The 17,338-nt window shown below is 33.5% G+C and overlaps 1 protein-coding gene and 1 long non-coding RNA gene across 9 annotated transcripts in view; both read right to left on the bottom strand.

The window, feature by feature from the left end:
- The window catches only part of LOC132682444 (uncharacterized), a 154,210-nt gene that overhangs the window by 117,667 nt on the left and 19,205 nt on the right, over window positions 1–17,338 (bottom strand). The gene's annotated exons all lie outside the window — the stretch shown is intronic.
- Window positions 1–17,338, bottom strand: part of MATR3 (matrin 3) — a 29,529-nt gene that overhangs the window by 9,546 nt on the left and 2,645 nt on the right. For 3 of the 8 annotated variants that reach the window (XM_060637820.3, XM_060637821.3, XM_060637819.3), the window contains exons 2-7: window positions 3,202–3,263; window positions 2,209–2,250; window positions 1,763–1,875; window positions 1,488–1,540; window positions 724–849; window positions 77–202 (exon numbers count right to left, since the gene is read on the bottom strand). In XM_060637820.3, the coding sequence (XP_060493803.1) occupies window positions 77–202; window positions 724–849; window positions 1,488–1,540; window positions 1,763–1,875; window positions 2,209–2,250; window positions 3,202–3,263 (522 nt within the window). Of the gene's footprint in view, window positions 1–76; window positions 203–723; window positions 850–1,487; window positions 1,541–1,762; window positions 1,876–2,208; window positions 2,251–3,201; window positions 3,264–8,085; window positions 9,173–13,588; window positions 13,712–17,338 lie in introns of those variants that run through there. The other 5 variants (XM_060637815.3, XM_060637818.2, XM_060637813.3 and 2 more) reach the window with 3 other exon arrangements.

Raw genomic sequence — 17,338 nt, forward strand, 5'->3', positions numbered from 1 at the left:
TTAAAATAGCTAGTTAATAAACATTAAAATCATGTACAAATGTTGGTGGTACAAATGGGAAAAAAATTGTTATTACCTTTATTCTTTTATACTTCTGGGATAAGTGAACTCTCACTGGCTTGCCAAATACTAATGCTGGTGTGGTTGTGTAATAATCCACTGCAGCCTGAGCATCCTCTGTGGTTGCCATTTCAATAAATGCCTAAAATTGCACAAAATTAGTATTTCTAAAACAAAACAGAAACACCGCCCAAGTCTTTCTAGATATATTTAATCATTAGGAAGCATTTTTAAGAGTCTGAAAGCAGAACAAAAATCCCAAAATTGCTATTTGCTCTTTTATTAAAGGTCATCTCAGATTTTATTACCTTCATGCTATTCAACTGTGATTTATTATGTCTACTGGATTTGAAATAATAACTTGGCACTATTTTGATAAAAGTGTGGAATGACATCCCAAAGAATTACCATCCTTTTATAGCTGGTATAGTAATGTAATGACAATTTAACTGCTTAAGGATCACAATTAATAAAGTTACTCAATAATCCATTAGGACTAGAATTTAATATTATTGACATACATCAACTATTTGCTTTTTTCTCTATCACATTCCATGTTAATGATTTAAGAATACATGGAGCTCTTTTTCAAATAAAAAAATCATAAAAAAAACCTTCAAGAAGTATATTAGTAATGAATACGGCACTGATTTCAACTCATACCTCATTAATTTTATTTAGAATCAGATGATTTGAAATGACTCCAAATGGTTCTACCAACTGTAATAGTTGATATCTCAAGTTTTTCCCTCGCTGAAAATCCATGATATGAACAACGCGGCTGGTTTCCTATCCATTAGGAAAAAAAATCAAGTCAAGAGGTCTCTTTAGAACCAAGACAAAAGGACTTTCATAGTCTAACCAGAATAGATTTAAAACAACTCATAACATTCTAGAGAATTTTGTAACTACACAGGAAATCAGATTCACTGGAGTATATCTTGAAGATTCAGAAAACAGACTCTGGACTGGTTTTAAAAAAGAATACTATGTGCTTAACTGGATAGCAAAATTTGTTACACTCAAGGTGTAATCTCTATAGTATGGGTATATGAAAATGAAAACGTTTATCAAAGTCATATAAAAGGCTGATTATTTTCAAATTATAGCAGTCTCCCTATAATAAAGGATTACAACACAGATTCAATTCACAAGGATTTGAAAATTAAGTAAAAAAAAAAAGGGGGGGGGGGGAGGAGTGCCTGGTGGCTGGGTTGTCCAATTCTTGATTTTCGGCTCAGATCATGATCTCACAGTTGTGAGATGGAGCCTCTGCACTGATTGTGGAGCCTGCTTAAGGATTCTCTCTCCCTCTGCCCCTCCCCCATGTGTACACTCAGGCTCTCTCTCTCTCAAGGGGGGGAAAAAAGTTAAATCACATTTCCCCAAACAGCAAATAAAGTAAAATCAAAAGCTGTATTACTGACCACTCTGCCTTTCTGCATGTGTCTTGGTCCTTGCAGGTTTCCATTCCCAGCACCTTTATGGAGAAAAAGTTACTTTTTTTAGTCTTATAATAAATATGAAAACTGGCCATCTTTCAACACAAACCAGAGTTTATCAAAAATACCAGGAGAACCATGTCTTTTAATGTGATGCTATTTTCTAGTAACAATTCAATGAGCCTTCTTTTGCCTCTAATCACTACATTTAATTTTTATGGTCAAAGTTCTTAGGGAAAGGTAACAAATTTTATAATCACCCAGATTTCCTCTTGGTCCAACTGCTGGTCCCCCAAGATGAAATGAGGGGGGTGGAGGTCCCAGAATTCCTGGTGCTGGGTTTGTTGATTGCTGCAACATGAATGGATCACCCCTAGTAATGTGAGACATAAAATATAAAAAATGACAAAGAGGTCCATCAGAAGTAATTAAGATTTATTGTTAAAACACCCCTTTTATGATTGTAATTCCAATCTTTGTAGGCATTTTTATGTGAAGTAACTGGGGAAAAAGCTACAAAAATAACAATAAAAATTACTAGCATAATATAGTTTCTAAAGAATCTTTTACCCAGTGACTTTTACCGAACTCTCATATTCGATAGAGATATTCATGAAATATTTTTTGTTTATAAATTTTGAAAGTTTAACCTGAATTCCTTATAATGATCTCCTTTACAAACAACAGCTTAAAAATTTTAACTTACATTGTGTGTCCTGTATCATTGTCAGGATTCCATTCGGGGTAGCTTTAAAGAGACCAGAAAATTAACTTTAAAATAAAACTGTTCTTTTCACAAATAGCCTTGTTTGGCCTTTAAAACAAGAGATTATTTATTAGTAGAGTTAATGAGAGTCTAAGTGTTAGAAATATCACAGTTTACAACATCATAGATATTTCCAAAAATATCAAATTAATCCAAATGAACAAGAATAAACTTGTTCAGTATTGCAAAAGTAGGTAATATATGTTGAAGTTTAATTTTTTAATCTATTTGGTAAGTCGTAAGTAGGGAAAACGCTGCATGGAGAATTGGAAATGTGCATTTACAGGGAAATGAGAACCGACCACAGATTTTCCTTCTCCAATATTAAATACCAGTATCCACTATAGAGGTGAGCTGTGGCACTACAAAAGAAAAGAAAACCCAACAGAGCTAACATGTGAAAACTGGCACTCTAGTGAAGAATGGCTATGTGTGCTGTTTAGGCAGGGAGATTCTTTAGGAATCCAATTCCATTCCAGCAGCTTAAATCATAACCAAAGGTAAGTCAAAGCAAAAAATACATCTTGAAGGATTTTGTTTGACAACTAACTTGTGATTTCTAATGACTTTTCCCCTTTTATACTCTGTATTTTTAGAGCATGTATCATGGTTATTGAAAATGTTTAAGTCTATTGTACAAATCCAAGCCCATCTTTAAGTCTATTTTAAATTCTTTCAATTTGTAGAAAAGAACCAATGTTTATTTGCCCTACAAGTAGTATTAAATAATAAAATACCACTATCACTGCACCTAATATTTCAAATGAGATTCCAGATCTAAACATTTTGTTTTTAATTAGTAATGCCTGGTCAGTATCAACTATGCAGTGATAACAATGTGGATATTACAAGCAAATGATGAATTCCCAAAACCAATCAATGGCTGTTTCTGATTCACGGTACGGATGCTTTAAAGGTATTTCAAACTCCTACATTTCAAGAAGAAGCTGGCATCGACGACTGTGACTTGCTCCATTGATATGTTGACTCCACTCCTGCAGTAAAGTAAATTAGTAGAATTAACAAAAATAAAGCTAAAATATTTTCATTTGAACCATTCAAATTCTAGAAAGTTAATCTATTTGCAGTATCATAGGCTGTAGAAACATGTGACCATTCATTAGTCACAGTTAATTAATTTAAAACCATTTCTCTTAATCCTTGCAGCTTGATCCTGCCCTCAAATACGCCATGCACATTCTTGGAAAAACTGGATAACTTAGTTAACATACTAACAGACCTGACAGGGAAAAGACAGAGTTAATAAAGATCAAGAATAACTGACCTTGACATCAGCTAGACAGTCTAATCTTTGCTGTGGATCAAACTGGATTATATATATAACTGCCTTTATAAAACTCTAAATATGATAAAATATCCATGCTTCTACTTTTCTAGAAATGGTATGTGAACAATTAGTTAAAAATAGAATATTTCATTTAATCCAGACTTGAGGCATTTTCCAAGTGTATTATAGCCATAAAAAGGTAAGATTCAACAGGAATGGCTTTTCCAAAAAAACAAAACAAAAAAACCCCGTTTATAAAAAAAACTAAGCTGCTATTTTATTTCCCAAAAGTAAAGAAGCAAATTTCAGGAATGTCTGTTTCCAAATTTTAGAGAGGGAGACATTATGTTCTTTAGTATTTGTACGCCTCTGTGGTAATTTTGAATTTAAGGGATTAACTTTTTTCCTATTTTAAGCAAATAAACTTTCTTTAGTTATAAATCCACATATAAATGATCAACATTTTAGACAAGGAGAGTTAAGAGAAGTAGACTCTGACGCCAGACTGCCTAGGGTCCATTATCAAGGTGTCACTTAGTAGATCTGAATCCTTGGTACATGTTATTGAAATTTGCTAGGATTCAATATTCTTTTAGAATTTTGTGAAAAATGAGTAAATTAATAAAAGTAAACTGCTTATCAGAACATTGCCAGGCACATAAGAAGTGCTCAAAAAAGAAAAAAGTGTACTAAAACCTATCTTATTTTAGAATTCCTGCTTTATAAGTATTGTTTCATAAATTCCCACAAAGTGAGGCAATTTTTGTAATATCCACACTACCTAACACATTACATTTGGAACATAAAAACACAGGCAATGTTTTTAAAAGGGGGTATCACTTAGAGCTGAACTAAAACAAGAAACAAAATTACAAGACCTACGATCTTGGAAAGCTTCAGAATGGTATTTCTTAAAAAAAAAAAAAAAGTCTATTACAACTGTCTACATACTTCCTCTTCCCTAATAGCATTAACTAAAATCCCATGAAACAAGTATGGACACTATCTCTACAAGCTAGATTGTTTCTTAAAAATCATGTCTAATAGCTAAGGAACTTGAAGAAATCTCTCCAGCTGGCTCCACCACCAGTTATTTGGGATATAAAAAATTTGTACTTGCAAAACAACAGACTACTGACTTATTGGAGGACACTTTAAAAATGGCTGGAAGCAAGAGACACCGTAAGTAAAGTTCACCCAATTCAGAAGAGGGATTAAACAAATAACTTAGAATTTTCTGGACTAAAAATATTCAGATTTTATTTAAAATGTCCTTGAGAAATAGTGTACTGGGAGAGGAGTAATAGTTACCATATTAGGCACACTTCTAATTCTCAGGAGATGGAAAGGGTATGCAGTTGAACAGAAAACTATTTATATCGAATCGTCTATGCTCTTTAAAGGTTCAAATTTATGGTAAATTGTGGTTGGTCTTTCAAAGTACTAGAAGGCAGGCCAAGATCAAAGAAGCCTTAGGTACCTCCCAAACCCACCCATTCCTAACCTGCACTATGCCACCCCATCTTTGGTTTAAGGTGAGGGTTAAGAGGCGAAATTGTTTTTAAAAAAACCTGTATCCTTGGATTCTACATTGAGGTAATTTTCACATCAGATTAATAAAGAAAAAGGATTCCCTTTTTGAATGCAGAAGTTCTGTAGGAAAACTATACTTGCCTTGATGTCTTTGAGATAACTAAATTATACAAAGAAAGGATAATTTGGAGAAGCACTTCTGGAATGGCAGAATAAAGAATAATTTAAGGGCTTCTAGAATAATACTAAAAGGAAAAATGTGAACTCAAGTGACAAGACAGTGAAAAGGCTGTAATGGGTACTTTTCTTTAAGTGAAAGGAATATGAGGGAACTTTGAGGTTGTGTAGAAAAGCTACTTGACATTCTAAACTGACCTAGAAAGAAATAAAAGCAACACCATCACTGAAAGTCATTTAAAATATCAAATGATGACAAATTAGATCAAGTTTTAAACCTAAAAGTTTATTTCACACAGTAAGATGAAGTTTTGATCATGTAAGCTATTTACTATTACCACTAAGTGAAAAGAACAGATTTTCCAAGTTATGCAGCAATACCAGAGAGCAGGATGAAATGTTAAAAAATTTTCATTATCTACTTTCACCACAGGAATTTTCTCTCAAGTCATCGAAATGAGAAAGGACCACAACTAAAGGCAAGTAATTTTTTCAATAATGCAGATACCCAGAAAACATCAGCTATGTTAAGGAAACTAGAATACATTAAGAGAACCCAAATGCTTAAAATTCTTAAAATTGGTTCAATTTACAAATACAAATTTTGTAAATCAATCAATCAATCAAAGAGCCTCAAGTAATTCTTAAATGTTCCCAATATTGTGACAGAATACCAAAACTAGCTAGGGCCTAAGCATTTTTACAAATTAAAAATACCTCTTGCACTAGTTAGGGTATCTTACTCTTGAATCCAAAGTTTCATCAGATATTTTCAAGATGTTCTTTTGTTAATTTAGATCCATTTAACTATAGTTATTTGTTAATAATATTGTTCAGTAACTAAAAAGCAGCAAAATTTGGAGAAAAGAATAATCACATATAGTAACAGAAACTTTTCTCTCATTAAAGCCCTCTTGTAGTTTCTTGTAGTGCATTTGTGTCGCTTTACTGTTTTTTCTATGTGCAAGCAACAAAGGCAAATTACTGCTCAAAGTCAGAATAAGGAGATCTCCAGAAACAGCTCTTGATGTATGATGACTCCATTAGCTAAGATTTTAAGTCCTTTATAATCACTGTCATTTGAGACACTGTAACTAGCTATTTTCCTTGGAATTTAGAGATCCTATCTGAGAACAATGATCATATTGCTATTTCTGCAAAAGGCAACAAGTAACAGAAAAAACGGAGTCACCAAAGTTTTGTGGACCATTTCATTAAATCAACTCCCACCAGGGTGAAAACTTTATTCAACGTATTTGAAACAAGACAACACTAAAGACACCTATCAAATAAATTTCCTAACTTTTTTTGAAGGGGTTCTAGGTCTTCAATGAAAATTAATCTATGAATTTAAATTTAGCATTCGATGTTAATTTATTTGCAGACTAAAATGTTCTTTGTGTTGTACTTTATACATTAATAGGAAAGACTTCTGTATTATAGAAATACATACATTTACCTAAGAATTAACTTCTTAAAGATATTTTTTAAAGTACTCTGTAAATTCAAATATAGTAAGTCTCTTAATTATCTGAGGCAAAAATACTGAGATCCAAATACAGAAAAGGGAATGACTGGTAACACTTTTAAATAGAATATTAAAAACAAAATCACTCATGATCTGTGATTTAGTTTACTCAAAAATCAAGTCACTAAAAAATGCATTTTAAAGGGATACATATGAGAAGGAAATGACCCTTCCAGATGTTACTGTAAAGAAAAAACCCTGTCATCGTAATCATCAAATCAATTTCATGGTAGCAACATGTGAAGCAGAGTAACTATACAGCACATCAGGAAATATGGACGGTCAGAGATCATAGATCAAGCTAGTGGAGTGCTAAATTGTTGACTTTTAAGTCAACTGCACTGTATATCGAAAAAAAAAAACCTCGGTGAGAATGAGGAATATTGAAAACATTCAAAGAGAAAGGACAACATATTTAAAAGGGCATTTTGAAAAAGCTCCCATTTTGCTGGATGTGATAATTAAAGCAAAGGAGAATTAGATATATATATATATATATACATATATATATTTTTTTATTGCTCAAATGACTAAACCAGAAGTCTAAGCCTAGTCAGAAAAAGAATATGCTTATGAGGAACATAGAGCAGGATACTGCAGTAGTTGATTTTTCCAAGTCTCTAAAGGGACAGATGCAACATGGGATAATAAAAAGTGAGTTTTGAAGCATGTTTAAGAAAGTTGTGGAAAAGGAGAAAAAAAATGATGAAAAATTTCAGTCATAGTATGAGAGTTTGGGTTAAAGGGAAATTAAAAAAGAAGAATGAACTAATCTAAAATATGAAACATACTGAAACAAACACCAGGGCTCTACATTAACTCTTTCCCTGTAGCCACAGATAAGGAAAAAAAGAGAATTGTTCAAGAATACATCTTTACTACATACAAATCAGCAATCAAGACAGATGGAGAGCTGAAATCTAGCATCCTGAATGGCAGAGCACATTGACTGCAAAAAAAATAAAAATACTTAAAACAATTCAACAAAGCAGACAAAAAACCTGCTTAAATATATGATTAAGAAGAACATATTGATGCCAAAAACCAACAAGATAATTCCAGTGGATGACAGCTTTGTGGCCAGAAGTTATCTAGGCAGATTGTATTAATGTAAAGCCCTGGTTTAATGCTCAAAAACAATTACTTTCCAAATAAAGTGTTCTCAAAAGTATAAAAATTCTCGATCAACTCAGTGTCACCAGACTACAGAATTAGAGTAAAAGATATAGGTAAATACAGAATAGGCACTACAATGTAAAAGAAATTAGAAGTATCTGTTGCATTAACTCACCTTATTAGAATGAACTGGCAAATCACATATAGAGCACAGATGGGGATAACCCTTCGGTAAGAGTCCATGGAAGTCTTCAATATTGCTACTTGGAGGAGCGCCCCTCTTTTTCTCAAAGAGAGATCTCTCTTGTAAGGGGCCAGGACCACGTCCCATTCTCTCATACTCACTGTCAAATTTATGATAGTTATGCGAGGTCTCACCAAAAAAAGAATCATCCCTACACCTTTCTCCATCTCTTAATCTGTCATCTTCATAATCCATTCTGTCATAATAACCAGATTCTTGAGAACGACTTCCATGGTCATAATCAAGCACTGGGTTGAGACTAGGACCACGATCATCAAAACTATCTCTTCTAAAGTGCCTTTTTTCTTCCCAATCATCCCTAGGTACTCTGTACGGTGGTTCCCGTGTAGCAGATCTGCCATCTCTACCATAACTCAATGTAGGGCCTTCTTCAGTTCTCCTCCTTTTAAGCTGTAGAAGGATTTGGGGCAAATTCTCAGGAGTAATCTTGTCCTCTGGATAACGACTCAGTTCATCTAAGTCTCTAGCAGACAGACCAAAGCTGGCCAAAATGTTACTGGCCTGGTCTGCATCTCCACGGTGTTGAGAAGACAAAGGGAGTGGACCTCTACTTCCAATGTTAAATATAGACTGCAAATTATGGGAAGAAGTACTAGCAGAAGACAGTGCACTATGAGCTCCTTGTTGATTCAATGAAGAACTCATTCCAAGATTCATTAAACTAGCAAGGCGTGCAGTACCCTGGTTCATCCTTCCAAGAGATGCTGGCATACTTAAAGACTGGGTAGCAGCAGCAAGAAGGCCTATTCCTGCTGCAGACAGGTCACGCCCATGACCCTGTGAGTCCCTACCGAGAGATGACTGCTGGAATGACTTGGACATTGTAGAACTATCTCTTGTCTAGTTTATAGACTTAAAAATTTTTTTTTAAAGATGGCCAAAAAGAAAGCTCAAACTAGCAAACTAGGTTAACTTTGCTTCAAAAAATGGTAACGCCAAGAAAAAGGATCAATAAGGACTGTAGAATCTTCTTCAAGCTGAGAACCAGCAGACAACTCTGTAGAAAAATAAGCAGTTTTAGTCATAAATCCCTTTAAGTAGATGCTGTTTTTTTTAGAAAAAAAACTTATGCATCATGTTGATTAAAAAAAAAACATTTAAGATCTCAAACTTACAAGGAATTTATTACATATCTTAAACAGATTCCAGATGTATGCAGAGCCTGCATATAGATATTTAAAAAGTAGTCTTTCATGCTAAAGTTTATTAAAGGGAATTTCATACTGAATTTAAAAACATTTCAATTGAAGGATTAGATGTCTGAGCACATCAAAATTTCAAATAAAAATATAGATGGGTCTCTTCTTTTGGAAGAATAAAAATACACCCTATAGTATGATGTTTTAAGTTTCAGGAAAAGACTAAAAAACAAAAAACCAAGGTCCGCAAGTCAAAGATGAATCAGTTGTATTCTGCTTTAGAAAATGAGACCTATTTATTACTATCAGAAAGAACCAAGTAAAATCACAAGTAAATGAAGCTTAGGTGTCAAGTACCTAGTATAAGATCTAAGACCAAACATAATAGTTGAGACTTTTATGCAGCAAAATCAATCTGAGGTAAAGACAGATGTGAAGGAAAATAAGTGACTTCCTACTTTAAGGATTTCTGCACAAATTTAAGCCATATAACTAACTGCCTTCCTTAATGTCCATCCTATATCAGGCAGTGCATATTTCATTTCTAATCTTAAAAAAGTAAGGAGAACTAAGTATGGTCAATGTAGAAATAGGAGAACTCCCAAGAAAAAACCCAGGTACAGGAAGTACAGGTGATTTAAAGAAGTGAAATTCCCCCCTAAGTTAGCATCCATCAAAGCTCATTTAATATTCAGGGCTACAGAACCTCCAGAGCTCAAAACAGATAAAAACGAAAATGATATTGTGCTTATATAGATTTGTTAACTTTTCACAAGAACAGCTCAATCACCTGGAAATTTTAAATTCTGAATACAATCCCCCAAGACATGTTTCTGGATGAAATTACTTTCATTATCTTCCTTAAATCATTATTTTATCTCAGAAATTGTTGCAGAGGAATTTGCAAAGCATTTACAAATGATTCTCATTAAATATCAAACAATGTACGTAACAATTGTTCTTGATGAAACAATTATCTCTAATCACAACTATATACAGAGATTAACTCTTAAGTTGTTTGCCACATAATTCTATTAAGAAGCATTGCTCTGTTAAGTTTCACACATTTGATCACCCATACACCTAAGCAATGGTGGTTTAATATTATTAAACTTTATTACATTAAAAACTGGGCAATATTCAATAGTTACAAGTCTATTATGGGACCAATTCCACCAATGACCCAATAAAGCAAGGAAACACTGGACATAACAGTGGTAGAGGAAGTATAAAAAAAAAGTTGCAGGCAAGACTTAGATTTTACAAAAAGATGTAACAAAGTTAAAAAGACACAAATGCTATCAGAGGTGACTGGAATTACAGAAGATGTTTTTGCACACCAAGAAAGATGAAATTGAGAAAAGATACTAAAGAAACTAGTTCTTGATGAGATCTACAATGTAAACTACTTCTGCTTTAAGAATAATAAAATAAAGACAAGAGTAAGTAGACTTTTTTGGATGAGTTTCTTTGGTATGTCTGATAAACGCCACACAGGATGGCAGTTGAAATACCGTGTAAACATTTAGGACCCTCTAAATTTTCACGTATACTTTCTCTTAAAAGGTCAAAACCATTAGAGGGTTTTTCAAAATCAGTATTTCAAAGCATCAACATTACTATTAATTTGCTGTACACGTTACAGCCAAAGCTGCATAATAAAGAAAAACCAGTTGTTTTTTTTGTTTGTTTGTTTTAAAGAACTATTCCTTTCCCTTAGGGAAATTATACAATAGTATTAGTGAATGTGTAAAAATTTAATTGATCACACTTTAAAGAAATGGTTGTTAGATTACAAATATCTCAATTACTTTTCTTTGTAGCATGTATGAAAGGGGTAGATCTGCAAAAAGGAAACAAGAGAAGGTAAAAGATAACCTTAAGACAAAACAGAAAATGATGTCAGAAAAACTCAGAAAGAGCAAGACAAACAATGTAAATCCCATGACAACTTGTAATCTCATAAGAATAACCTTAATATTTTTGAGATTCAGAGTATGAACTTAAATGTAGCCCCACACAAGGACATGAGACATTATAAGTGAAAAGTGACTTAAGTCAGACTTTTGAGTGAAATTCTTATTTTTTTAAAATTAGAACAAAGAAACTGAGAGAAATCAGACATGACAGCACTGTTCAAAGAGCACTTATGAAAAAAGTTCCTTTACTATCTTTGTGGTCAGTGGTAATAAAAAGACAATTCATTTTAAAAGGCTAATTTAAATTTAAGCAAGACCTACTGCCTACTAAAGTCAGCACAACACTGAGATGTTTACTAAATTAAGTTTTTTTTAAAAGGTTAGCTTATTGTACTGTTATGTCTTTTCCCCATAATTACAAAATGACCTTTTCATAGTATGCTACAGTAAAGGTTAATAAAGTTCAAAGTAGTTTGAGATAACTAATCTAGAATGTGATGTCAAAATCCAGTATGTCCATTTAAAATCTCAATGCCCATCAATGCAAAAAACCTTTCACTCCCAAAAAAGGGCAGTACCTCTACCCTAAAATCAGGAAACCTGATTTAAATAAAATAATCAATAGTTTAAATAATTAAGCTAGAATGTTTAAACCTAGTTCATGATCTAAGTGTAAATGTTACTAAAAATGTTAACTTCATGTTCAACATCTGAACAAAGAGCTGTATGTATGGTTAAGAAGTTTCAGTTAGTAACATTCAACTGTCCCCCTTCAATGAATAACCATCTTCATTAGATTTACTTTAGTTCAGGGTGAAGGGAAGCAAATGGTTGTTCCACATCTAGATTTCCTAAGTAAAATAACAATTTCTTATTAGTCCTATTATTCATTCAGAGGGTTATTTTGCAGGGTTACTAAAATGAGCATAAGGGGTCTTCAGTTCTTTAAAACATAGAAAAAAGCCTTCAGCTTCTAAATTCAAAAATTTTAAATGCTCTTTTAAAGATATCTAACTACTACCATATGGAAGTTTAGCTATATTCTCAATTCTGTGCAATAATCACTTCTTAAAAACAACTAATTTTAACACATGTATAATCCTAAAAGTTTGTAGAAATACTCAGGAAAAGAAAACCTTTATATTGGCATTATTTTAAACCTTTAATCCTATAAAAACTTATAAGCAACAGCTAGAAAACTGTACCTTCTTGTAGTATTTTTCCCCTTCTGAATTAAAAACACGAAAGGGATGTAAGAAATTTTCTTCTATGGAAGGAAACACCCTTGTGATTTGTTAAATTATTCATGTGAAATACACCAAATAACGTTTAAGCTAGCAACCAACACCACCAACACAGCAAAAATATCCTAATCATGTCACCAATAGATAGATGGCAGGGATAGTTCACTATTAGTAATTTCAAAGAAGCATTATTTGGAAAGACAGCTGCTTAATTTTTGTCATCAATCACACAGAAGCATGGATTCCTGTGGTCAGAATTTTTAAACCAAGCACCTGACTCATTTCCAATTATAGTATAGAGTTAGGTTAATGATTCCATATTTAGAAGTTTCTCACGTTATTAATTTTATAATGGCCTTATAATTCACTAACAGTTTCCATTTCAAAGTTAGTAAATTTTCATTTTAATGTTAGTTCACATCTCTATATACTTTCTTAATAAATTTTCTAACTTGTATTTCATTTAAGGGTTTGATTTTTAAAAAATGGGGGCACCTGGGTGGCTCAGTCAGTTAAGTGTCTGATTTTGGCTCAGGTCATGATCTCATGGTTCATGAGTTCCAGCCTCATATCAAGCTCCAAGCTGACAGCGGGGAGCCTGTTTGAGATTCTCTTCCTGTCCTTGTCTCTGCCCCTACCTGACTCATGTTTTTCCCCCCTCTCTCAAAATAAACAAACCATAAAAATAAATAAATGGATTTTAGGGGCACCCGGCCGCCCCAGTCAGTAGTGCATGGAATTCTTGATGGCACAGTCATGAGTTCAAACCTGACACTGGGTGTAGAACATACTTAAAATTAATATATATATAGTAATATATTTTAGTATCTGAGGAACCATTCAATCTTTTATATAGAGAGCTTAAAACCACTTAAAACCTTATACTTTAATCTGTGGCTCTTCAGTGCCACAATCTCACTTTAGTATGGCTTACCTTTGAGTAACTTTTTACAGGTTTTTAAAAAATAAAATGAATAGTAAAATTCTTAGGAAATAAAGTAATAGCTCTATTCATTTCATTCTGGGTAAAGCAGCATGTGCCTCATGCAACAGGGGAAAAACAAAACATTATAAAATGTAGTGCTGAGAAGGTTGGAAAACCAGTATTAACCTTTTAAAGATCCTTTATGATTATCATTCTTAATCCATTTTACAGACCTGGATTCAACTTCTAGCCCACTTCTTGATCCTTAGGCTAATGATAAAAGTGTTTGTTGCAAAGTGCCTTCAGCTGCTAAAATAGAAAACATGTTAATCAGGAGGGATTCCTAATCAGGGTTAGAATATTTTTCTTCTTCCTAGACTTAAAATTTTTTCTTAGCAACTTTCAATCACACACTAAACATTTTCAGATTAAAGCAATACAGGATAGAAAGTTATTCCATTTACCTACCATTTTGGATTCAATTTGATTTTGACACTAGCTGAGATTACTTCTCTACTTAAATGCAAAATGAGGGGCCCCTGGGTGGTTCAGTTGGTTAAGCATCAACTCTTGATTTCAGCACAGGTCATATCTTACAGTTCCCGAGACCGACCTACCACGTAAGGCTCAGTACTGACATCGAAGGGCCTGCTTGGGACTCTCTCTCTGTGCCCCTTCCTGGCTTGTACTCTCAAAATAAACAAACTTAAAGAAAAAGAGAAAGCAAAATGAGTGGTTTTTTTCAAGCTGCCATTGCGCACTCTTAAGATTTTTCCTTCCACTCTTTATGTTCTATTTTCTTGGTTTCCACCAACATTTGTTCAACTCTTTGATTTGGTATATACTGAGATTTTTGGAGCCCAAATACCTTGATTTGAATGCAAGTCCTACTACAAAATAGTTGACTTTGAACAAGTCACTTAACATTTGTTTTGCTTTCATTCGTAATATGGGAATGAAAACAATACCCATTTCACAAGGCTGTAAACATTTAATAAATTAGTCCACATAAAACACTTAGAATGGTTTCTGACACATGGTTAGCACCATAATAATCATCTACTTTGATGTAACATCATCTGATCCTAACAACCAATGAGAAAAACTTCAGATGCAAAAGGACTGACCCAAAGACAATAAAGAGCTTATAAACCTTTCACATACACTGCACTCCCCATTTCATACATCAACTTTAGTGTCTCATTCATTCCTACTCAAAGCTGGATTTGAATTAATGTTTGAATTTTGCTACCGAATCAGATGTTAACTTTAAATGACACCAGATTTAAAGACTGGTAGTCACCTAAACAACACTGAAGAAAAGAACCAGATGCTAGAGGAAGTGAACAAATTAAACCTCCTCTTCCTCCTTCATTCTCCAATGCCAATCTACCTTTAAATTATCCTGTCATCCTTCAAAACGAAGGCCTTACACCTCTCCTGCCATAACCTTACTGAAAAGCCTCAGTCCTCCTCTTTAAATTAAAACAATTTTAATTTTTTTTAATGTTTACTTTTGAGGGGCATAGAGAGAGAGGGAGACAGGATCTAAAGCGGGCTGCCACGTTGACAGCAGAGAGCCCGATGTTGCACTCGAACCCACGTACTAGGAGATCATGACCTGAGAAGTTGGACGCTTAAGGGACACTCAGGTGCCCCTAAAACAAAAAATTTAATTAAATTAAAAAAAATTAAACTTAAGATTTCATTGCTACTTCATATAAATTTTAATTTCCAAGTCTTGAGCCTTATATATGCACAGAACATCAAAGATAGACAGCTGCAAATAAGGAAGCTGCATCACATCAAAGGCACTCCATCTACTCAGATCTGCCACAGTAATTATATTTAAGCCAGGAAAGATAACATAGCAGTTTATCATACAACTCCTATTGTACTATAAGTTTATATTTATGCTTATAATAGATACATGCTACAGTGAGTCAAAAACTAGAGAACTTTAAAAACCACTTATAAATATCTTTTAAAGGCCACATCCCTACAATTCTCTCAAACCATTGGCTTTTCTCTCTGTTCTAGTTTTAATGATCCACTAAGATTTTCTACGTGTAAACTTTTATTTTTAAATCACAAATTTCAGAACTCTTAATTTTAATGATCCAACAAGAAGGCCCGATATATAGGTAAGAATTATAAATTACAGAGCTTTGTTTCTTTGCAGTGTTATCCGTGGAATAACCATGTGTGTATGTGTGTGTGTATATATATATGTATGAAGAAACTTGCAAACCTGTACTGTCTACAACCCTTCCACTCCACCCTCAACAAACTCAGTACTGTCCATCCCAAAGTCAAGTCCACTCAGAACCTGTTGCCCCAAGTGCAGGACAGTTTTAATGCAACTCTAAAAAAAAGTATGCATTTAAAAAAAAGTATATACGTATTTTTAAAAAGTATCTTTAACTGAAAGATGTACTAAGAGTAATATCTAAGAAACCATTACCCAATTCTTTGGTTTTGATCATTCTTAAAATAGTTTAATGGCTGCACTTCACATTGTAACCTAATTACCATTAGTTTCTATAGAGGGAAATTCAATATTCTTACATAAGGATGCCTTAAGATTCCTCCATTTGTCTACACATAATAACCAGAGTATGTTACAGAATAAACACTACTTTTTGTCACTTTTGAATACTCTGCACTTCAGACTTCAAGAAGCTGGCTCACTTTTATCTTAATTCCCCTCAAAAATACACGAGGTCCTAAAAAAACAAAACACAAAGTACTGGTCTTTTAAGCAGTCTACCATGTACAAAAAAAAAGTTTCACCACCCTCCCCATATAAAAATATGTGTAATTTCTTGTGGAAATTTCAGAAAAACAAATTGAAGGAAATATAAATCACCCATAAAGCTAACACCAACATCCAGAACTCACACATTTTGGTACGTCTCTATTTTTATGTTTATTCCTAAATTCCTTTAAGAAACAACCAAAAAAAAGTATTTTTGGGACCACCAAAAATTTTATTTTCTTTCCAAGTAATATTATATTCATTTTCCCATGATTACTCTTGCTAAAACATTCTTTTAAAAAACTATATAGATTTCCATCTGATGGCCACATTGTAATTAGCAGATCTCGAAGTGTTGAATCTTTCAGAGTTTTAGTAAGCTTAATAGCGTAGATTAACATTTATGTGCACAAATCTTTAAAAAATTTTTTTGTTTATTTTTGAGAAAGAGAGTGAGCAAGGGGAGGAGGGTCAGATAAGAGAGGGAGACACAGAATCTCAAGCAGGTCAGCATAGAGCCCAATACGGGGCTCGAACTCACGAACCACAAGACCACGACCTGAGCCGAAGTAAAACGCTTAACCGACAGTCACTGAGGCGATCTTTATGTGCACAAATCTTTTACATACTATTCTCTTAGAATAAATTCCTGTAAGTATAGCCCTTCCACTTTTTTAAGTTTATTTTTAATTATTTTTAGTTTTTCTTAATTTTTTAAATTTACATCCAAGTTAGCATGTAGTGCAACAATGATTTCAGGAGTAGATTCTTTAATGCCCCTTACCAATTTAGCCCCCCTCCTATCCCCTCCAGTAACCCTCTGTTTGTTCTCCATATTTAGGAGTCTTTATGTTTTTGTCCCCTTCCCTGTTTTTATATTATTTTTGCTTCCCTTCCCTTATGTTCATCTGTTTTGTATCTTACCTGTTTTGTATCTTAAAGTCCTCATACGAGTGAAGTCATGTATTTGTCTAATTTCGCTTAGCCTAATACCCTCTAGTTTCATTCACATAGATGCGAATGGCAAGATTTCATTCTTTTTGATTGCTAAGTAATACTCCATTGTGTATATGTGTGTGTGTGTGTGTATTTTTATACACACACACACACACATATACACATCTTTATCCATTCATCCATCAATGGACATTTGTAGCCCTTCCATTTTCAAGCCTATT

This window comes from Panthera onca, chromosome A1 (assembly GCF_046562875.1).
Source record: "Panthera onca isolate mPanOnc1 chromosome A1, mPanOnc1 haplotype 2, whole genome shotgun sequence".
In the NCBI taxonomy this organism is placed as follows: Eukaryota; Metazoa; Chordata; class Mammalia; order Carnivora; family Felidae; genus Panthera; species Panthera onca.